The sequence below is a fragment of the Lampetra fluviatilis genome, chromosome 17 (genome assembly GCF_964198595.1).
Source record: "Lampetra fluviatilis chromosome 17, kcLamFluv1.1, whole genome shotgun sequence".
NCBI classification, from domain to species: Eukaryota; Metazoa; Chordata; class Hyperoartia; order Petromyzontiformes; family Petromyzontidae; genus Lampetra; species Lampetra fluviatilis.
This window is the reverse complement of record NC_136291.1, coordinates 13,094,086-13,118,449: the sequence shown is the minus strand read 5'-3', so window position 1 is coordinate 13,118,449 and position 24,364 is coordinate 13,094,086. Positions and strand designations below refer to the sequence as shown.

Sequence of the window (24,364 nt, the reverse complement as noted above, 5' to 3'; positions counted from 1 at the left end):
TAAACTTGTCACAAACGGCGGTAGCCTGGGAATTGTTGGGAAAGTAAAAACGGAAATCCACATAGGGGAAATGTGTTTATCGGGCCCCATATTGGTCTCTTTGGCCATAGCAGTACCATGTTTATTGGAAACTTATTATTTCAGTTGGCTACCCATTAAAATACTAATGGATCAGGGCTGTATTGACACGCTGTCAGGAAGACAGATATATTTTTTGCAGCCTGACACAGAGACAGGGAAGGCAGCTAGAGTCACACCCTGGTGGGAAAGTTGATGTCAATTCTGCTCCTAGCACAGGTTCCCTTGCAACATCGATCGCCACTAATTACCTCGGGTGCAGAATACCATTTACAGTGTCACCATTGGGACCAAAAATCAGTCGACATTCACTAACGGCAGCGAACACCATTTTTAAATGGAACCAGTGATTATATATGCAAGTTTTGAATACATCAGAGCAAGTGCTAACAGTAATTGCACAGATTTACCTCGCAAGTGAAATAAAAAAAGATGAAGTAGTGACAGGGATACAGGAAGTTATGGATGGGGTAGGGTTTCCCTGGGCAGGGGAAATCGTTCATCGGAACCCTGAGTTGACTCAAGGTCAAAGAGACCGGATTAAAAGTCTCCTTCCCGAAATCAATTATATTTTCAATAAGGGCCCGTATGATTTGGGCTGCGCTGACTTGATGCAGCACCACATTGAAACGGGGAATGCTCAACCCGTGAGACAGAACTCATATAGAGTGGGTCCAGCAGAAAAGGAGCAGATCCTTCGAGCTATAGACGAGATGTTAAAAGCATAAATCATTTCTCCATCGACCAGCCCTTGGGGAGCACCAGTAGGACTGGTGATAAAACCAGATGGCTCCATGCGGTTATGCATAGATTTTCGACAACTAAATAAAGAAACGATAGCCGGCAACCTTCCACTGCCACGTGAAGCTTGTACTGTCGGGCCTACAATGAGAGATATGTTTGATTTGTTTATACAACGTCATTGTTTTGAGTATGTCGATTGAGGAACACCTGGTGAGGTTACGTCAAGTTATCTTGAAAGTGAAAGCTGCTAGACTGAAACTGAAACGCTCAGCGGGAAGGGGATATCAACAGACCCTGAGAAAACGGTTGCCGTAAAAAATTGCACGACACCTACTTCGGTACAGGAAGTGTGACGATTCCTAGAATTTGTTTCCTACTATCGTAGATTTGTACCCTCGTTTCGCTATAATAGCGAAATTCTTGCAAACCCTCACATCAAATGGGATGTGATTCCAGTGGGGGGAGGAAGAAGAGTCGTCATTCCAAGCGCTTCGCTCGAGGTTGACTGATGCTCCCCCACTAGCATATCCAGATTTCTCACTACCATTCATTCTGGATACAGATGCTAGTGATGTCGGTATAGGTGCTGTGTTGTCACAAAAATAAGGGAAAACAGAAGTGGTAATTGTGTACGGGTGTCACGTGCTTTCCACCACTGAACAGTGTTATTTTGTGACTCATGGAGAACTTATGGCAGTGGCAAATTTTGGCACGTTTTGGTTACCAATCATGTGGCATTGCAATTCTCGCTCAGAATGGATCAACCTTTGGGGACAGTTGGCGAGGTGGATTGATGTCACACACAGGAAGGGTACCCATTATCAAGGTTACCGTGCAAAGACACATGCGTGTGTACAATGGGAGCGGCACAGTGGAAACTGAGGTTAGAGGAGTATAGAGTGAGAGCATAGTTGAGTACAGAGTGAGAGGTTGGCGGAATATCGAGTGAGAGAGATATTGGAGTATAGAGTGAGAGAGATATCGGAGTATAGAGTGAGAAAGATAGCGGAACAGGGAGTTCGGAACAAGGGTGTGTGTATGTTAGTGTAAGTGAGGAGCATCCACACTGGATGCAATGTAAATAAAGTGACACAGGAGAAAAGCTAAGAGTGTCCGTCTGAGTACTTCGCTACATTTGGTGTGGAAGTGGTCAAGAACCTATGTCGACGTCATGTCAAAGAAAGTGGCTAAGAAAATAAACCTATTCGTCAACTTCTCCGATGATGAAAATGATGAAGACATCATTGTCGCCATGGCTTCCGACAAGAGGGAGAGCTTGGGGAAAGTCCGGTCCACCCGCCAACGAAGGGTTGGCAGAACGTCACTAGGCATCTGGAGAGGACGCTGTTGCGCTCTTGCGCGATTGCCGTCGTTAAAGTGGCGGGAAGAGTTGGCGCATCCGCCAGTGCCACCGCCAAAGTCGTCGCCTGGGTTGCCATCATCAGCATGTTGAACAGGTAAGTAACTGCCGACAGCGTCCTCTCCAGATGGGCAGTGACGTCCCGCCAACCCTTCATGGCGGGCGGACCGGACTTTCCCCAAGCTCTCCCTCTTGCTTCGGCGGCAGCATGTCCTCCGGCGCCCACCGGCTGATCTGCAGTGTCAAGAACCGTGGCGAGAATGATGTCTCCATTGTTTTCGTCATAGGAGAAGTCGACGGGTAGGTTTATTTTCTTAGCCACTATCTTTGACATGACGGCGACATAGGTTCTTGACCACTTCCACACCAAATGTAGCGAAGTACTCACACGGACACTCTTAGCTTTTTTCCTGTGTCACTTTATTTACCTTGCATCCAGTGTGGATGCTCCTCACTTACACTAACATACACACACCCTTGTTCCGAACTCCCTGCTCCGCTATCTTTCTCACTCTATACTCCGATATCTCTCTCACTCTATACTTCACCAACCTCTCACTCTGTACTCCACTATGCTCTCACTCTATACTCCGCTAACCTCTCACTCCATATTTCACTAACCTGTCCTGCTTCCCTCACACCTCTACCCTTATCCTTGCCCCCAGCAGGGGATCAGCCAACACTGCTGGGAAGGACGAGGTGAGGAGGGCGAGGTCCCAGGCGTCTTTTCCCCGACTCTTGTGTTCTTCATCCCTTGACCTCAAACCAACAACCACCCGGTGTTGCTCCGCACACTCCCATATATTTCCCTCCTCATTAGGGGTCCTCAATTACCCCTCATTAAGCTGGCACCTCTATAGCGCCTCCAGCACACACTCTCTCTCTTATCACCTCCATATCCCGCCTCGCCGGCGTCTACCCCGTGTTCCAACGCTTGCACCTGCCTATCCCCAAATGCATCCGCTTAATTAATGCTTTTCTCCCTAATTGCTGCCGCCTCTCCAGCGCCTAAGCCATGTCTCGAAGCTTGCACCTGTTCATCCCCAAATGCACCCACTCAAATCACTGCTTCTCCCCGCATAGCGCTGCGCGACCTCAGTTGCACCCGCTCTTTGCTAACTCCGCGCGTTATGCCACTACACATTTATTGATGTCGCCGGTCAGTTTCCACTGTGCCGCTCCCATTGTACACACGCATGTGTCTTTGCACGGTAACCTTGTTAATGGGTACCATTCCTGTGTGTGACATCAATCCACCTCGCCAACTGTCCCAAAGGTTGATCCATTCTGAGCAAGAATTGCAATGCCACATAATTGGTCCGCACGGTAACCAAAACGTGCCAAAATTTGCCACTGCCAGAAGTTCTCTATGAGTCACAAAATAGCACTGTTCAGTGGTGGAAAGCACATGACCCCCGTACACAATTACCACTTCTGTTTTCCCTTATTTTTGTGACAACACATAACCTATACCGACATCACTAGCATCTGTATCCAAAATGAATGGTAATGAGAAATCTGGATATGCTAGTGGGGGAGCATCAGTCAACCTCGAGCGAAGCGCTTGGAATGACGACTCTTCTTCATCCCCCTACTGGAATCACATCCCTTTTGGTGTGAGAGTTTTCAAGGGTTTCGCTACTATAGTGAACCGGGGTACAAATCTACGATAGTAGGAAACAAATTCTAGGAATCGTCACACTTCCTGTACCGAAGTAGGTGTCGGGCAATTTTTTTACGGCAAACGTTTTCTCAGGGTCTGTTGATATCCCCTTCCCGCTGAGGGTTTCAGTTTGAGTCTAGCAGCTCTCACTTTCAAGATAACTTGACGTAACCTCACCAAGTGTTTCTCAAACGACCTACTCAAAACAATGACGTTGTAGAAACAAATCAAACATATCTCTCATTGTAGGCCCGACAGTACAAGCTTTATGTGGCATTGGAAGGTTGCCGGCTATCGTTTCTTAATTTAGTTGTCGAAAATCTATGCAAAACCGTATGGAGCCATCTGGAGTTATCACCAGTCCTACTGGTGCTCCCCAAGGGCTGGTCGATGGAGAAATGATTCATGCTTTTAACATCTCGTCTATAGCTCGATGGATCTGCTCCTTTATTGTCGGACCCACTCTATATGAGTTCTGTCTCACGGGTTGAGCATTCCCTGTTTCAATGTGGTGCTGCATCAAGTCAGTGCAGCCCAAATCATATGGGCCCTTACTGAAAATGTAATTGATTTTGGGAAGAAGACTTTCAAGCCGGTCTCTTTGACCTTGAGTCAACTCAGGGTTCCGATGAACGATTTCCCCTGGCCAGGGAGACCCTAACGCATCCATCACTTCCTGTATCCCCGCCACTACTTCATCTTCTTTTATTTCACTCGCGAGGTAAATCTGTGCAATTACTGTTAGCGCTTGCTATAATGTGTTCAAAACTTGATTATATAATCGCTGGTTCCATTTAAAAATGGTGTTCGCTGCCATTAGTGAATGTCAACTGATCTTTGGTCCCAATGGTGACACTATAATTGGCATTCCGCACCCGAGGTAATTATTGGCGATCGATGTTGCAAGGGAACCAACACCTGTGCTAGGAGTTGAATTGACATCAACTTTCCCACCAGGGCGTGACTCTAGCGGCCTTCCCTGTCTCTGTGTCAGGCTGCAAAATAATATATGTCTTCCAGACAGCGTGTCAATACAGCCCTTATCCATTAGTATTTTAATGGGTAGCCAACTTAAATAATCAGTTTCCAACATGCATGGTACTGCTAGGGCCAAAGAGACCAATATGGGGCCAGATAAACACATTTCTCCTATGTGGATTTCCATTTTTACTTTCCCAACAATTTCCAGGCTACCGCCGTTTGTGACAAATTTAATAGAAACGGGTTCTAGCCAACGTTAATCCACTGCTAACATATCGAAGTCGAGCGCAGAAATGATGGTGGCTTCCATGTCCACCAACACCCTAACGGGATTTCCCCGTATCGCTCCTGCTCGCAACAATATCCCCGTAGCTGCTGCTACAACCCATCTCACAAGTTTTTTTCGATTTAGTTATGGTTGTTGGACAAATTTATCCTGCTGTGTCGCCCTGGGTTTCCACGATTGAGTGGTATGCCGGTGATAATGGTGATGAGGCGTTTGATGATGGGGTGTGTGTGTGGTCTGGCTGGGTGTCGCGACTAGCCTGATTCGTTCTTGGGAAATCCTGCCATGTGGCGCAGGCCGTTGTCGCTGCTTCCGTTGACTCCGCTGGTCCTCTCGCTCCTTTCCTCTCCGTTGCCCTTGACACCTATCGCTTCTTCATGTGCCTGGAGGCACTTTGCGAACCACATTGAAATTTGATTTCTCTTTGGTACAATTGATAATGAGGCCTCACTGATGGATGAGGGCTTGCAGTCGAACCGCCACCAGTGCATCCTGAGCTGCCTCGACCATCCGTGGGAACGCCACAATTGTGAGCGCCAACAAGGTGCTATGGTATGGCATTGGCAGCTCATTCTCTACTCTCCGCTGGGCTGAATTTGACGGCGGCTTCAAATCTTCTGACAAACGCCACCCAGTCACCTCCAGAGACCGTAAACGTCTACATAGTATAGTATACTAATTCAGAGACACGAATAGGGGGCACTCTCTCTCTTTTATTATAACCTTTATAGCCATAGGGAAAAACTAAATACCGGGTCAGGACAGCCAACATGCTTCCAGACCCACAGCTTCGAAGAGGAGAAGACCACGATGACGGAAGCATGACGAGTTCCACTCCAAATGGCAGCAGTCCCGACTGTGAGGTGAAGTTTGCCTTTTATCCTTTACAGCGTTTCTAGGCTCCGCCCTTGGCCAAGCACCCTTCTGGATCCCCTAGAAGGCCCTGGGCTTTGCCCACGTGTACAACTGGTGGAACGGGCGCTACCCCCACTCCCATTCTCTACCAGTCCCCAGCTTTACGCTCTCCAGTGACTCATTCTATATCACTCCATCACCGACCCCCCGTGAAAAAAGAAACAGTCGTCCCAGATGACCTTCATACGTCGCGTGGCGGGATGATGAACGCCACAATTCCAACGTAACATTCGGAACACAGGCAACAATCCAGCCCCAAAATATGTAGAAACCGACCGACGAGTAGGTGCGGTCAATCGAACCGAACCATCTTGGAACGAGTCCTTGTCGCCGGCCCCCCATATGGGCCCAGAACGAGTCGTCCGTGGACCCCGGGAGTTTCTCGATGATGGCCACGGGACGAAGATGGAGAAAAGGAAGAAGCAGGTGGCAGTCATAACATCCACCCCCGTCCGGCTGTGGGTGGCGCCGCCGGTGGTTCCATGGCCGTCAGGCCCTCGGATCCTGTAGATGGAAGAACAGACCCTCGCTGAGGCGCAACCAGGATAATGGGAGATCCCCACGGACTAGTTGATTGGGAGATTATATTGGCGGCCAACATCTCATCGACCGCCTGACGAACATGGTCCTTCTCCTTCGGACTAAACCGAAATGAGTTCTGAAGAATGGGAGCGGCGCTGGCTGTATTAATATGGTGATACATCAGGGATGTACGGCCAACATCGAATTTACCTTTACTAAATACGTCGAAAAATTCCCGAAGCAATTCCTGCAACTCGCCCCTCTGCTCCCACAACAAATCCGGATTACCTGCACACGGATCCATCCATGAATCATCCAACACCGCTTCCCGTTCCACTGTGGCCACGTCCCGAGCGGATACATAATCAGTCTCTCCACAACATGCAGCCGTCGTGTGGGCCAACACTGTACACACCTGTATGACCGCGGTACCTGGCCCAGCATTTAACACTTGCAGGAACGGCTCCTGATCCCCCCATCACTATCGTCTGGGCTCCTATCAAGGCGAGACCACGAACTGTCCTACTTGAAGGGGTTAAAAGAACCCCTCCCCCAGTTATTTTCCAGTCGAGCCACTTTTGCAGCCTCAAGGATACGAGCATCTGTGTACCCGGGGGAACACTAACAGTTTCACGCACCAGGGCCCGAACCACAGCGTTAGCAATACACAACCCATAGGGTACTCCAAAAACTCAACCGATGCCCCAACGTTAATTCAACCAAAGTCCTGAGGGGAATCCTCTTCAAAAAATCAGTCCCCAATAAACAAGGCACCACCAATGAACTCGAAACTAACACCGGGCCCGTTCTTTCAATATCTCCAATCCGTATCGATGCCACAATTTCGCCTACAATACCTAAATTCCCACCATTACTGGCCATACAAGGACTATTCACAGGACCAAGGCCACCCACCATCGATGGCAAAGTCCTATAAATAGACTCCGAAACAATGATGGCGGATGCACCCGTGTCTATGAGTACCCACACCTCAACGCCCTGAACAAATCCACTCACCGTGGATGATCCTGTTCCTCCTGCCATGACACGGTGTGCCAATGCAGTCCATTGCCTGGAACCCCGCAGCCAACTATTACACACCGATGCATTCTCTCCGTACCCCGTATCAATATGAACGGTGATGGCGTGTGCACCCGACACTGACTGCAATGGAGATGCATGAGGTGACTGCATCGGCCGGGTGTGTGACGTATCGCGACCTGCTTTCGGCCTCAGAGGAGCGAAGGCTGGTAGGACAGAGGACGGTGAAGCCGGGAAAAGCTGTCCCAGATCAGCACGGCAGACCCTAGAGATGTGGCCCGGTAAGGCCACATCTGAAGCAGGTAACGAGGCCCTTCCATGGTGGAGGGAAGGTCCCCCCCGCTGGTCCCATAGTCATCCCGCACCGACCCTCCCGCACGGGCTCCAACCACCCGACACGCAGACCCGAGAAGACTCTCAGTGCTCCTGGTCGCCCTCTTCTAGCTGGAATTCAGGCTAGACAGCCACCCCAGCACGCCGTCGCAGGTTACAGTGGGCCTGGATGCACCAGGCTACCTGAATCGAGGACAGGTCGTCTTCCTCCGTGGCCGGCAAAAAAACGCTCATATCCTGATGAGTGCCAACAATTTTTCTAGCCCCAGAAAATCCAGTCCCGCCTGCTCCATCTTTGGGTACGCAGCCTGGGACAGGAACATTAGTGCGCTGCGGAAGGCAATGGGCATCTCGGTCTCCCTGCAAACAGCAAAAAAATCGACGCCAACTGGGAGTATGCTTGCCGCAGCATTGCCCTGTCTGCCGGGGGAATGGCAAAGAGTACCTCCAAGGCATCGTCATCCAGCGCAGTGGGAAGAGCACACAGTGCCTCAATATTGGACCACCCTGCGAGCTCGCAAGTGGTAGCGCTGGAAGGCCGCCCAATCACCCCCCACAGCCGAAAATTCCTTGATAAATGGCAGCCGCTGCACGAGGGAAGATGCCCCCGGATGTGCTGTCTGTGGCAGGTTAATTTCGGCCGGACCCGATTCCTGCCCTCGGTCGGCCGAAACGGCGGAGTCGCCCTCTAGCTGCACCTGAGCTGCAGCCCCTTCCTACAGCTCTTCCCTACGCAACTGCCCCACCAGCAACGTCACCGTGGAGAGCAGCTCCAAGATGCGCGCTCTGAGTGCCCGCCGGGATCGTCCTCTTTGGAACCCCCCACTGGGGTTCTGGCTGCTGGGGCTGCCCGGGAACCCTCATCACCGTTGCCCTCTTCGCCCATGGACATGCCAGTGAGAGCCTTCCTCTTCGCAAACTTTTACATAGTCCATTTCCCCCCACAAAGATTCGAAATAAAACAAATAAAAGAAAATTCCTAACAACCCTACACGTTAACACTCCTGACACCAAATGTAGTGTACTATTTCAGAGACACTCGTAGGAGGCACTCTCTCTCTTATTCCGGCTTTTACAGCCATACGGGATAACTACATACCGGATCAGGACAGCCAACAGACCCACAGCTCGAAGAGGCGAAGACCACGACGACGGCAGCACGACGAGTTCCACTCCAGATGGCAGCAGCCCCTACTGTGAGTCGGAGCTCACCTTTTATCCTCCCCAGCGTGGCCAGGCTCTGCCCTCAGCCACGCACCCTTTTGGATCCCCTAGAAGGCCACAGACTTCGACCACTGGTCCAACTGGTAGAACGGGCTGCTACCCTCACTCCTATTCTCTACCAGTCCCCAGCGCTACGCGCTCCAGTGACTCATTCTATGTCACTACAATAGGACCCAACCTTCGTGCGTGCTCCTGTTTGGGCAAGGTGGTCAAGGTTTGTGATGCAGCTTCTATCAGTGGCTGAAGCAGTTAATTGGTTCCTGCCTGCTGTTCTGCGAGGGGAAGCAGCGGATGCTACCTCCCCTGATTTTCAGCTTGCCATGTGACCAATGGTGGCAGCGGCTCTAGCTCGGGCGTCCCTGTTCGCTGCGCTGTGAGGGGAAGCGGCGGTTTGTGCCTCCCAAGAGCTTCGGCTCGCCATGTGGTCAAGGGCGGTGGCTGCTCAAGCTGGGCAGCACCTGCTCCCTCTTCCTCTCTCCTATCCACAATCGCTATCAGCAGTCGATTAATCGCAGAGGTAAGGTGGTCCATTCTTTTAGAAATTAGCCTCTAAATCTCTTGGTATGGCGATCCTGGTTCCTCGGTCTGGGGTGATGCCTCCACTTCCCTTGGAAACGTGGCTGCCAACGGATTCCAGGTCTTGATGCTTAGGGTCGATGGTTCTTCTATAAAGAGCTCATCGGTGGGTTTTATTTATCAATACCGTAGACGGAATTCCACCGCTGCCACCAGTGTAAAGAAGCCCCTTTGCAATCTTTTCAGGAGAGTAGAGCTTTATTTCTCCTAACGTATATATAGTCGGAATGAAATGACTGCCACACTCATAATTGCTATGGCTATCTTCAGCGCCGATGGTTTCCATTAAGTAGGTTCTCGAACAGTCAAACCACGATGGTTTCCACTTTGTCGATCTCGAACAGTCAGCCCCGATGGTGTCCATCTCTGGTCGTCGATTAGTCCCTGAGCAAGCGCCTAAACCGCGTAGCCTCGCTCTCTTTATATACTCACTTGACCCCGCCCCTATCGGACAGTGGGCAGCCCATTGAATTATAACACGTGTGTCCTTAATTGAATAATGCTTACAGTGCCTTCCGGCTACCTGTTTTCAATCATCTCAACGCGCGCCTTCCAGAATCTTCTCTTGTACAGTATCCTACACATATAAGCGTACAAGTTAAATAGCAGTGTTGAGGTAAAATGTATGATATACCCCCTTAATTAATTTCGTATTCCTTTAATTCACAACCTCCAACCTGGCTCTCTTGATGCTCACTTATGACTTCCTTGGGCAGCTATTGCTAGGGATGCCTGTTGCTATGCTGATGGTTGGTTGCCGCAAACAGCAGCGAAACATTTGTACACATAGCTTGGAAAATGTGATTTGTTTAAGACATGTAGCGGAAGGCTTCACACATGTGTAATGACACCGACACATGGCCTTGCTTTGTTAAGAGCCTTTATTTTGGACCCAATGCTATTCCTAGGCCCGGGCTTCGGTTCTTGATGCTTGAACCCTCTCTTCTCTCCAACCGTCTCTTCCTCCTTTTATATCCCTCGAGCCCCCTTTCTCGAAGGTTCGCTCAATCCATTTTCTTGAGTCATTCCTCGTCCTTCTTCTCTAATGGTTGTCAAACATTATCTTGACAGTCGACCCTTATTTCCCTGCCTTTTACGTTTGAATTTCTCTCCAATCAGTTAAATTATCTGGTTTTGACTATCCCAAAACCAAGAATTGGAATAGGTGACAAAGCCTTTGCCGTTGCACCAAACGGTTTAGAAAAACCTTGTTTTCTCCCTGAACATCATACATCTTCCTTCAAAGAATATCCTGAAGTAGAAGATTAGTGCTGGATACAGCCACATTTGCCAATGTGATGTGGAATTGTTATCCTTACCCATGTATCGATAGTTCAATTTTAATGTGCAATTATATTGAGGGACTACTGTGTTGTTTTTCTGTGGTCTGGGACTGTTGTTGTTTTGCTATCATGCCCAAGCTTGCATTTATTGTTGAAAATCGGCAGGAATTTATATGTTTTTGCAATTTATACTTTATACTTCATTGTTCTTATTGATTTTAGTGACTTGCTTACCTTTACTATTCTTTACACTCATAGCGTGTTTTTTTTGTATTGTTCGTTGTTGTAACTTTCTGACACGTCCCTACTGGATATCCGTGAAAAAGAGCTTCATACCGCTTCCTATTTTTCCAGTAAAAATAAAGATTCTGATTGTCAGTGACAGTTTCTTGTCATCTGATGGTACGACTTTGTTTGCAACACCTAAGTCCAGTCTAGGACTGGCCTTCCTGCAATCAATAGCATAATCTGCTCAAGAAAGTATCTGTCTGTTTAGCCACGTTACAAGATTAGATGACGACCCTGGCCCACCTTGCCTACTTTTAATCATCCACAGACCAGATCTCGACCATATTCATAATGGCGCTGTCCACGATACTTTTTGGGAAGCCTTCAACATCGCGCTTGAATGTAGAGGTTCTCGGTGGTGCAACGGACCTTCATCACTTACACACTTTTGAGACGATTATGAGTGATAAAATAACTGTGACGATCTTCTTTACCTATACTTTAACGGATAGCACAGGGGCTGGATTTAAAGGTCAGGTTTTTACATATACAAATGAAACATGCTCAAATGAATCCCTTAGATTAACAAAGTAGTTGCTGGTAGTTAAATGGGACTAAAATTCTTAAATGTCTTGAAAAAATTATTGAAGTGCCATTCTTCTTCGGTTTCACAATCCAAAATGTTTTAAAGCCCTTCAGGGTTGAAATTTAGTTTGTGTGGATAATTGACTATTCTGATTTCCTTAAACGCAATACACTCTTAAATATAATTGAATAAGATCTCAATGCAGAACCTTCGTGAAAAAAAGTGTGAGACTTTCCTGGTTGAATTACGTGATTTGCATTATTGTCATATATTGAAATGAATTTGGAACGTATGCACTCCTACTTGTTCTAGATGTTCATCCCACTTACATAACCACTGCACATCCATATTTAGATTTCAAAGCTGTTGTCTTATCACTTCATCAATAGCCATAGGTGTGTATGCTTTCACAAGGTGACGTTTTTGGTCGATACACGTCTGCTTGACGAGTGCTGACAACACTGTGAATATTTAACGTTTACAACACCTCATTTAAACGTTTCAAATGGGATTCATGAAATATTTTAATCTAAGGTTTTCAATGTGTTAGTGAATATAACACATTATAAGCCATGCGTGTAAGGCATTGTTGATGAGGTGTAATAATACATGGTTTTGATATGTTGATAATTGGTGTTCTGATGGTGAATGATAATCCAAATAATTACTTATCCTGGAGAAATCATATGAGCCATGAGACTCTTTTTTCCCAGATGTTCAGTAGGCGGGGGGGGGGGGGGCAGAAAGTTACAACAAACAATACAAAACACGATATGTGTGCAAAGTAGAAATCACTAAATCAAGTATATAAGTTCAAATTGCATGAGTACACCAATTCTCAATCTTGAGCAAGGCAGAGTGGCGTGGTGGCAAGACTGCATGGTTCAGCGGATGGACAGGGTGGATTCAGTTGTCACTCACCACTTATAGCAGCAATAACTGGAAATTTAACTCAGGTCACTAGCTGCGTGTATTAAACCCACAAATGATGATGAGCTATACGTCTTAAAAATGATTTTACTTGTACGATTCAGTTTCATTACTGGTGATAAAGTAAACATTTGTTATATTAAATACATTATTCCTCAAAATTTTGATTCATCTGTTCCCATTAATATAAATTCTGGACTTCACAAACAACTGTCTTAAACTCCTGAGTTTGATCTTCATTGAACACCAATTTCCAAAATGTCATGTTTTAACCAAAGGGTGTGAAAGAAAATGTGTTGCTCCATATCCTTACGTGTGTTTTTCAGCTGGCTTTTATAATATTCTTTGTTCATGGGAAGATATGGATTAGTGGCATGTGGCACCAGTACTCCACTGCTCATCCAAGAGCAAGGCCAATCGCTATAATTCGAAATAAAGGTTTAAACTCGCTGCCAAGCGGCAGATTTTCTGTATAAAAGGGGCTTCCCAACATCAGAGGTCCAGCACCGTCTACGACAGTAGCAATGTCTCTCTTCTGGCTCGTCTCCTGCTTCGCCTTCATCGTCGCCGCCTTCGGTGAGGATTCTACTGCCGTCACACACCTGTTGAACTCAAACACTCACAAAGTAAAATGGGAGTCGCGCGCAGCGTGGTAAGAAGTGGACATATACACTTGAAAACTTCAATTGTATTTGTTAGTTCTTCATAAGAACTAGCATATATTCAGGCAATTCTAATGTGAGAGAATAATCATAAAATGTATACCATGGTCAGGGATTTAGTTGACAACCATGGGTAATTTCCTGTCAATATTTTAGAATGAAAAGAATGTGGTGTACTGACAATTGGTGACAAAACGTATCAAATGCTTTGATAAATCTCCCAATTGTCATGACAGAGAGGGAATATGTACATATTTAGCTTTCTATCTTCAAAAGGCTCATCATGCAGGCAACCTATTGTCAGAACTGGCAGAACCTACTGCCAGTGCAATTAAATCAGATGCTTTGTGTAGATGCTTTCTTAACAGGGGTAATGTAAAAGAATACAATGTAAACATAAATTGACATTTTAAAACGAGGGGCACTCTTCTTTGGAGGTGTCTCAAACTAAATGTCTCAATGGTGGTGAGATGTTATCTCCCTTGCCTGGTATACATTCGATCGTGATTTCGATCCTGACCCTGACCCCTGCTTTATATCTGGAGTCTGGGTGTTTTCTCTTTCTCTCCCCATGGTGGTGTGGATTTTTGTCCAGGTCGCTCCACATTAGAAACATTTTGAGTATTTGGCTGCTATAAATTTCCACGTGATAAGCGACTTCGTTGAGTTATCATTCGTGTCCAGCTGATTTCTGAAAAAGAACTAACAGCTCAGTGAACCTTACCTGGTAAAATATAGAGTTTATAGTTTTTATAGTTTAGCTAGCGGGAAGTACCCGGCGTTGTCCTGGCGATAAATATATTTAAAAACTTCTCTAAAACATTACATATACATACACAGATATTCATCTATTTTGGAAGCTCGGTGGGCCGTTTGTCCATTTCTCCACCAACAAAATTATAAGAGTCTTTTAGAAGTCGAAAAAGTCATAGAAAGTGGGGGGTAAATAGTTGATATTTAAGATTTCCGAAAATTGTCGACTTCCCCCCTCGAAAAATATTTTTACCCCCGCTTAGGTATATATACCTACACACCCTACATACAACAGAATAAGTAGTATCTATTGACTCTGTAGTTGTATCTACTGACTGTACAGTAGTATCTACTGACTGTTTAGTAGTATTTACTGACTGATGTAACTACTGACCGAAGTAGTATCTACTGCCCCTACAGTAGTATCTACCGACTCTCTAATAGTAACTACTAACTCTATAGTAGTATCTGCAGACACTATAGTAGTATCCACTGACTATAGTAGTAACTACTAACTCTATAACAGTATCTACTGACTCGATAGCAGTATCTACTATCACTACAACAGTGCATACCGAGTGTGTTGGTACCTGCTATCACTGCAACTGTGCATATTGACTGTGGTGAAACCTGCTATGACTACAGCAGTGCATACTGACATTGGTGGTTCCTGCTTTCAACTAAAGTGGTGCATACTGATTGTGGTGGTACCTGATTTCACTACAGCAGTGCATACTGACTGTGGTGGTACCTGCTATGATTGCAGCAGCGCATACTGACTGTGGTAGTACATGCTGACTTTATAGCAGTATCTATCGACTCGATAGTACAAAATACTAACTTGATAGAGTGATGTCGTGAGGCCTAGTCCCGTGCAGAGCCCCTGGCCTCGCCTAGATTTCCCAGCCGGCCGAGGTGGCACCTTGGCAAGATGGGGCTGGGCCGCTACCCTCGCCCTCCCCCACCATCTCCCGGCCCGCTCTACAAAAATACTATCTAAACGCTATAATATTAGTATCTACCGACCCTATAGTAGTAAGTGCACACATTGGGGTGAAGGGGCGGGATAAGAGGACATGACACTTTGAAGAATTTACCTCAGCGTTGTGTGTATTTTTCTTTGCATTTTTAACGCAAAATAAAGATTTTCCCCCTATCCCAACGAAGGCATGTGCTTTTCTAGGAACAACCCCTGGTCAGATTTGTTGCGCATGCGAAAATGCGTGTTTTGGCGAGGGCTCATCGGCGTAAAGAAATAAATAATAATAAATAGTACTACATGGTTAAGTAAACTACTTTAAAATTGACAGATGCAACATCAGAATAGCGCTGGTACCTGGCTACTTTTTAAAAACATAAACCCCATGGTTCGCGAGCCAAATCCTTCGCAAATTGTGTCCACACACAGACAGACACACAGACAGACAGACAGAAAAAAAATTACGTTTATAGGTAAGATTTTAGATATTACAAATAAGGAATACCTATTGTGTATGGCATTGCAGTCCTCAATATTAGTAGTTTAACATAATGCAGTTATCTTAATACTTAGAAGGCCCACATACAGCATGCAGTTGCAAAAGTATAACTAGTACATGCTAAAAAGGCATGCATACTACGTTTATCATTTGTAACATTTAACGCTTATGACAATTAATTTTAATTAAAGCTTCCTTCGTGCGCTTGGAAATACCATCCTGTCTTTAGTTTCCCAACTTTCAGTAAATAACACTGCGCACTTGATGCATTCATTTAAAGAGGAGGATGAATCTTAAAAGTTAAAAATGTTTAACCATCAAGTCTGTGTACACTGTAGTTTTTATCCACCTTGCTAACAGTACTAAGTATAATTATGTAATTTTGTATACATGGACACCCTGTAATCATCATCTGCCATAATCTATCCACTGCCGGATGAAATGCCTCACCAAGCCGTTGCTTTACCGAGCTCCTCCACACTCTGTCTATTACCTTCACTATTTAAAGTGCTAACGTTGTAGTAAATTCATGCAAGGAGCATTCTATAATGTTAACCACCAATCACCGTGTTCTTTATACAACACAGGGTGCGGTGTCCCGGCCATCAAGCCGGTCATCACCGGCTACTCTCGCATCGTCAATGGCGAGGATGCGGTGTCGGGCTCCTGGCCCTGGCAGGTGTCCCTGCAGGTGAGTGCTCAATGTTAGTATATCATGAGTCCACATTGACATGAACTGTATCGCGGTGTCCACGACACAAGTGAAAGTCGGCCTGTATGCACTGCTGTTTGGTATGTGAGGTGTGCTACGCGTGTCCCAGAGTGCGACACGACACCAATTCTGTCGCGTCTTGCCACTACAGGATTCCACCACATGGCACTATTGCGGTGGCTCCCTCATTGACCCCTCGTGGGTGGTGACCGCTGCCCACTGCGAGTTCAAGTAAGTGCATGCAGGAGTCACTGCACCAGCATAGCACCGCTCATTGTTAACGACTTTAAAACGAGGAAGAATATCTTTATCAATCAGTAAATGTTCGGTTTTCTTAAATGCGTCCGCAGCCCGTCCCGTGACCGCGTCGTTCTGGGCGAGCACGACAGGAACTCCAACGCCGAGAACATCCAGTCTCTTGTCGTCTCTAAGGTAAACTTGCAAGCCATGAATTGACCTCATGAACATTCCCTGCAACTTCCTAGACATTGCAATGGATGAAGATCAACTGAGACCAATTGTGTTGATTAAGTACCCTGAATTTAACAAATGTAGTGAGTTTAAGGTATTATAACATCTCGTTCTGTTTGCACACACAGGCCATCACTCACCAGCAGTGGGACTCCTACAACATCAACAACGACATCATGTTGCTGAAGCTGGCTCAACCCGCTCAGATCGTGGACCGTGTCTCTCCCGTCTGCCTGCCCGCCGCCTCGGATGTCTTCGCTGATAACATGATGTGTGTCACCTCCGGCTGGGGCAAGGTCCGCTCTTCCGGTGAGCATCAAAGACCAATAATTAACACAATTTACTTTGTGCAGGGTATTCATTCAGACTTCCTACAGCTAGTAGGCCTATACAACTTTGACAGTAATTCGTGCCAAATAGTTATTAAGAAATATTATTAAAGAGATGATCTAATCTTTATTATGTTATTTGGCATTCTTCTATGTGTGCGTTCACAGCCTTCAACACGCCTCCCATCCTGCAGCAGACCGCTCTGCCCATTGTGCCTACCCCCACCTGCCAGCAGAAGTGGGGCACCGTGAACGTCATCACCAGTGTCATGATCTGCGCTGGTGGTGCTGGAGCGAGCTCCTGCATGGTAAACGTTAACGGCCTTCCATTACGTAGCTAAAATGGTATCTGAAGTCAGCGTTTTAATGCCTACACCAGAAGGTAGGCGATCATAATTGAAGATATGAGGGATGGTGGGGTTTATGGGACTATCTGTAAAAATGTAACATGTTTGAAAGTAAACCATTGATGAAAGTAGTTGTTCACAATTTAATAGGATTGAACTTTGATATAAATTCCTCAATACTTACCCTTAGTTCTTTCGGTAAAGTCACGTAGGTAAAAAATTAAATTAAAATTAATAAAAATAAAATAATAAAATCACGACGTTTCGGAGGCAACACGAGTCTCCGTCATCAGGTGGGACCGTCACAGCCAGATTTGTTGCATCAAGTGAGGCAGGGATTCAAGATGCAAGCTCTTAAATACAAGTTAAGGGGGAGGAGAGGGGGGGGGGGCTTATCAGAATGTGGTAGCCAATGAATGGAACGTATCGGGAGGGGGGGCGGGGCTAAAAGAGAGCACGAGGTGCTCGTAGGCGTCGACGTGGACGTGTTTGTGCGCAAGTCCCTGTTGGTGCACATAATAACGTATTGGAAGGGGGGGGGGTGCTAAAAGAGAGCACGGGGTGCAACGTGTATTTGGACATGCCTGTGCACAAGCACCTGTTGGTGCACATGATAGAAGAGAACGACAATGCCCATGTTTATACCAGTGTTGGCTGACAATAAAAAAGTGCTGTTAAACGCTGGGAATGTTAACACTCGGTAAAGTAAAATAGTGCCTGTCAGATAAGATGGTCCAAAAATGGGTAGTAAAATGTTTTTGCATGGTTAATAACATCTTTCCAATGATTACTAAGTTTGTACCATCATCACGGTTGAAATTATGTCTGCGTTTGTATATCTGAATGGCTTCGTGTACAAACCTTTGATGGTAGCCAGAGGGTTTGCAGAGCACCTTGGTCTCGGAAAAAACAATATCACGGGAGCCCACTGCGTTGTAGCAATGATCGGCAACGGCGGAAGACTCAATTTTGCCGTGTTTCAAATCTGACTTGTGCACGCGGACACGATCAGAGACATGACATTTCGTTTCCCCAATGTAACAGTCACCAATTTATAGACTCCAGGGTATTGCAAGTCAGGGATGACATCCTTCACAGATGGAATTAGATCACGGATTTTATGTACTGATCTGAATCGGACTTGGATCTTATGTTTGTTTAGAATTTTGGAGATCTTTTTGGTCACATCTGCTATGTATGGCAACGTGATAGTTTTGATCGGAGTTTCAAGTGGCTGTTTCTGTATGGTGGGAGAAACAGCTTGGCGGATGGTGCGTTCAGAGTATCCGTTCATCCTGAGGGCCCGATGTACATGTCTTAATTCACTGGCCAGGTGGTGTTGGTCAGAAATGCCATGAGCTCTGTGGTATAGCGTTTTGATGAGATAATTCTTTTGAGATGGGTGGTGGTAGTAATCCCGTTTCAAGTAGGAATCTGTGTGGGTGGCTTTCCTGTAGACAGAATGTCCCAAGGATCCGTCAGGTTTTCTCTCAAACAGAATATCTAAGAATGGTAGTTTGCCATCTTTCTCCACTTCCATGGTGAATCTGATGGATCGGTGTCTGGAATTGATGTGGTCCAAGAAGTGGTTTAATGCTGGGAGGCCATGTGGCCAAATGATGAAAGTGTCATCCACATACCTCTTCCACAGGGAAGGACGCAGGGTGGATGTCTGGATGGCGTCTGATTCAAACTTTTCCATGAACATGTTGGCTATCACTGGTGACAAGGGGGGGCCCATAGGGGTACCCTCATTCTGTTTGTAGAAGGTGCCATTCCAGGTAAAATAAGTGTTGGTGAGGTAATGCCTAACCAGCGCAGGTACATTCAATCCATGTTGGACCAAGTCCTCAATTATTGTTAGGGTGTCAGGCACTGTAACTTTGGTAAACAGAGATACTACATCAACACTGACGAGGATATCATCAGGAGATAGTACCATGTCCTTGACCATAGAGACTAATTGGGTTGAGTTGAATACTGCCAAAGAGGTCTTGCCTGTGAAGGGAAGCAGAGAATCTGATAGAAAACGGGCTAGTTTGTAGGTAGGGGAGTTGATCATTGACACGATGGGTCGTAGCGGGGTGCCTTCTTTATGGATCTTGGGAAGACCATAGAGTCTGGGAGGTCTAGCCGCCGAGGGTTTTAGAGAAGGACGTTTGGTTGGTTCGATTAGGGAAGTCGAACTCGTGATGATCTTGTTGGTTTTTGTCGTTAGGCTGTTAGTAGGATCGCTTTTAAATTTGGAGTAACTCCCATCGTTAAGTAGGTCCATGATTTTGTTGTATGATTCTTTAGGTTTGTACACGAAGCCATTCAGATATACAAACACAGACATAATTTCAACCGTGATGATGAGTACAAACTTAGTAATCATTAGAAAGATGTTATTAACCATGCAAAAAATATTTAACTACACATTTTTGGACCATCTCATCTGACAGGCACTATTCTACTTTACCGAGTGTTAACATCCCCAGCATTTAACAGTACTCTCTTTATTGTCAGCCAACACTGGTATAAACATGGGCATTTTCGTTCTCTTCTATCATGTGCACCAACAGGTGCTTGTGTACAGGCATGTTCACGTACACGTTGCACCCCGTGTTCTCTTTTAGCCCCCCCCACCTCCCGATATGTTCCATTCATTGGCTACCACATTCTGGTAAGCTCCCCCCCCCCCTCTCCTCCCCCTTAACTTGTATTTAAGAGCTTGCATCTTGAATCCCTGCCTCACTTGATGCAACAAATCTGGCTGTGACGGTCCCACCTGATGACGGAGACTTGTGTTGCCTCCAAAACGTCGTGATTTTATTATTTTATTTTTTATTAATTTTCATTTCATTTTTTACCTACGTGACTTTACCGAAAGAACTAAGAGTATGAATCCTTGCAGTCACGAAAGCTTCAAATCTAGAACCTCAATACTTAATTTTAAGTGGCAATATTTTTTTTTATTCCATCATCTAATGTAAATTTGTGACAGCTCATTATTACCATGCACAATGCACATACATTATAAAAAAAAGTGTAATGATTGCAGACCTGCATTACCATATAAGTGAAGTGTATCTCAACACAACTCAATTGTCATCAAAGATGGGTAGGACGGTTTTTTTTTACTTTATTCTGTCTCGATATCGAAGCTCATTTTGATATGCTTGTGGCTATGCACCTTGCGTGTCTTCTCTCCAGGGCGACTCTGGCGGCCCCCTGGTGTGCGAGAAGAACGGCGTGTGGAACCTCGTGGGGATCGTGTCGTGGGGCAGCAGCTCGTGCTCCACCAGCATGCCGGCCGTGTACGCGCGCGTCACTGCCCTGCGAAGCTGGATGGACCAGACCATGGCTGCCAACTAGACACACCGATGGGTAACGATTCAGTAATTGCTTTCAATTGGTCGCATTGGATTTGTGATTGTGAAGACCTTGGATATTGTACGAATCAATTTGTTGATGACATGTATCATTAATAAAATTGTTGACCAATTCTTTTTTCTCAAAAAGTTGTTTTTATTTCATCCTTGACTTGGATTGGTTTAACACGTAGGCTTTCGCGACCAATATCATCCATAATACAGGATTTTTGGGTTAGATCGCGCAGTTTAAGGAATACGAATTTTATAAATAGGAAATGTAATCGAAACATGTAATAATCTATATATTTAAAAGGGAAATTTGTGAATTATGTGTCTGTTCAAAATGTTTAGCGTACTTCCCGCCATGCGGGTACTTTCCAGACTGTACACCATGCAAAAATTAAAAAAAATTACTTTTGTACTTTTGGGGGGGGGGGGGGTGCGCAATAAGGCATATATTTTGCACGGCAAGTGAGCTGTGACGTCACATCTGTCATGTGACCCGTATGCGGAAACGTAACGGAGTGTGCCTGCTGAGGTCATCCCCCCCCCAACCCTCCGCGGGTAAATTGAAATACAAGTGTGTTGCAGGTCTAAGGCGTTCTTCGCGCAGGATTGGTTTTTCAGTCGTTTACTGCCGCACGCACCCTGAAAGTTGCGTGTGTCTGCAGCAAGCGCGTGTATGTGTACCTATGGACGTGCGCGCGTTTGTGTGTGGGGGGAGCATAGCGATTCGCGCGCTGCGCTACGAACCCGGCGACCCGAGTTCGATTCCCGCTCACGGCCACCACCGGTGACGATTATGTTAACCGGTCCTGGGCTTCCCATAGGTCGACTCAGCCTCAAACGAGTAACTGGTGTGGTGTGTGAACATCGCCACTGGGGAGACAAAGGCGGCCGGGCGTGATGAATCCAGGTCCCGGGCGAAGCTGGGTAGTAAAGCTAGTACAGTGGTACCCCGGAGATCGAACTTAATTCATTCCAGAAGGCCATTCGAACACCGATTTGTTCAAACACCGAATTATTTTTTTCCCATTAGAATGAATGTGAATGACATTAATTGGTTCCAGACACAATAAATCTCCTATTATAAAGCATTTTTACACGAAGTTTACAGTAATTACATGCATAAAATCATACAAAAAAAATCACAATAAATAAATGGAATAAATGAATAAATATATGGAATGAATGAAATTAATGAACATTGAACTTCACTTTACCTGTAGTAAGGAGAGTTGATCGCTTGAGTGGAAGGTGGCGAGGAGGAGAGGTGGTAAAACCTTTGTCTGGGCAAGTGTCATGCCCGCTCGCCATACAGGTTCTTTCAAGTCGCAATTGCCCGTTTGACCTCCGAATTTCGTTCGGTTTCCGTGGCAATAAACGTTCGGATATATCGTTCGAACACCGATTTGCTCTAGTTTTGGTGCGTTTGATCTCCGAGGTTCTACTGTACAATATAAACCACTGATCTTTTTACAACAGTAATATAGCTAATATTCCAACAAGCTAGTCGACATTCCCAATTGCAATCCTAAATTTCATACTCATGAATATTCTTAATTAATTAATAAATTGCTTTGCATGCACATCTGAAGGTTTTTTTTATTTAAAAAGAGGATAACGTCGTCATGATTGAACTAGAGTTGGGAAACCCATGGAGTATTGATTTGAAGTTTTTGTGACTGCAGGAATCCATACTCTTTGGTTCTTTCGGTATAGTCACGTAGGTAGAACATAATTAATGAATCGCGACGTTTCGATTGCAACACGAGCAATTGTCATCAGGTGGAACTGCTGAACAAGAAAGGGCTGCTGCAACAAGAGGTTATATATAGGTTTGAGGTGGGTGTCACCCAAGGGTAAGTAGGCGGGGTCAGAGATGGAAAGGAGTACCGTTGCCGCACACACGCACAACAGCTGCGTTAAAGGGAGAGATTGTCATGTCAATGTAAACGAGTTTAATGCGAAGATAGCATGTCTGTGTCAGAGGACCGGGTATAGCGCCACCTCGTGGGCAACACAAGCTGTGGCGTTGGCTGCTGTACAGTGAGAGGCCAGCGTATCAACGCAAGAGAACCATCGTAACGCTGGCCGTGCCAGTGAGACTTACAGCCCATTAAACAAAGAGAGCTACCATTACATCGAGGCAAAAGGGAACAGCGGTGGCTATGTTATTGAGACCTTAGTCTGTTAATGGAAAGACATTTAATAAGATAATTGTTTTTTTACCCTTCTATCTGGCAACAAAACTGACACCTTTTTACAAGGAGTCATGTTTGTATAGACCGCAATACCTGCAGTCAAAACCAATTATCATATTTTTACTGGCAAATGAGGTTCCCATAGTGTAGCCATTTAATAAGGTTATGTAATTTAAAGAGTCGGAAATAACTGCTTAACAATGGCAGCAAGGATGGAAACATCACAGCAAGTTATGACTTTATCTGGTTAATAACATCCTTCCAATGATTGCAAATTTTTTACGCATCTTCTCAGTTGAAATTGTGTCCGTATTTATATATCTGGATGGTTTCATGGACAAATTTTTGAAGGTAGCCTGAAGGTTTGCAGAGTACCTTGGTCTTGGAAAAAACAATATCGTGTGAACCCACCGCGTTGAAACAGTGATCAGCCACGGCAGAGGTATTGGTTCTGCCGTGTTTCAAATCTGCCTTGTGTTCGCGAACACGGTCTGAGACATGTCGTTTCGTTTCCCTGATGTAACTGCTACCACCGACACAACTTAGTTTGTAGACACCAGGGTATTGCATGTCAGGAATCACATCCTTCACAGATGGGATCAAATCACGGATTTTGTGTACTGTGTTGAATCGAACCTGGATTTTGTGTTTGTTCAAGATTTTGGAAATATTTTTGGTAAAACTTGCTAGGTATGGCAAGGTGATGGTTTTGATTGGGTCCTCAGATGGTTCTCTCCCCATGGTTGGGGATACAGCTTTGCAGTTTGTGTGGTTTGAATATCCATTCATCTTGAGTGCTTGGTGTACGTGCTCCAGCTCACTGGCTAGGTGTTGCTGGTCGGAGATGCAACGTGCCCTATGGTGTAGTGTTTTGATGAGGAAGTTATTCTGGGCTGGATGGTGGTGGGAATCAGGCTTTAGATGGGAATGTGAAGGCTGCTGGCCCCCGGCTCCTCCCCCGGGAGAGGGATGATCTCGGGGGAGCTGCTGCCTCCTGACTCCTCACTCGTGTGAGAGCAGCTGTTCCCCGATTCCTCGTTCGGGTGAGGGCTGCCGCGCCGCGGCCCCTCGAATCCGCGACCCCACCATCTCCGAGTCTTGTCTGTGGGGCATAACTCGGGGCTGGCGCTCGGCTGCCTGGAATTAATCCTTCGCTCCTCACTCACACTCCTCCAAACATTAGTAGGAGACTCCCTGCACGCCACAGCCCACACTCGTGTACACGCAGCCACCCAAACGCGACGTCTCCGCTCTCACAACCACGTGCACCAATCGCACGCGCAGAACGGGGGGTTAGGGGTC

The 24,364-nt window shown here is 46.0% G+C and overlaps 1 protein-coding gene across 1 annotated transcript; it reads left to right on the top strand.

Annotated features, from left to right (window-relative positions):
• Positions 1–13,274: 13,274 nt before the first annotated feature.
• LOC144936753 (chymotrypsin B-like) lies at positions 13,275–20,859 on the top strand. The gene is made up of 7 exons (XM_078863875.1): positions 13,275–13,326; positions 16,231–16,334; positions 16,507–16,586; positions 16,706–16,787; positions 16,955–17,135; positions 17,324–17,463; positions 20,698–20,859. Exons 1-7 carry the CDS (start codon positions 13,275–13,277, stop codon positions 20,857–20,859), a joined length of 801 nt encoding a protein of 266 aa, XP_078720001.1.
• The last annotated feature ends 3,505 nt before the right edge of the window (positions 20,860–24,364 follow it).

What these genes read in the sequence shown, in the direction of transcription:
- LOC144936753 (XM_078863875.1), top strand. Translation starts at nt 13,275, where the DNA reads ATGTCTCTCTTCTGGCTCGTCTCCTGCTTCGCCTTCATCGTCGCCGCC. An exon ending in CTTCATCGTCGCCGCCTTCG is followed by an intron (nt 13,327 to 16,230) that starts GTGAGGATTCTA and finishes TATACAACACAG; the next exon opens with GGTGCGGTGTCCCGGCCATC. An exon ending in AGTCTCTTGTCGTCTCTAAG is followed by an intron (nt 16,788 to 16,954) that starts GTAAACTTGCAA and finishes TTGCACACACAG; the next exon opens with GCCATCACTCACCAGCAGTG.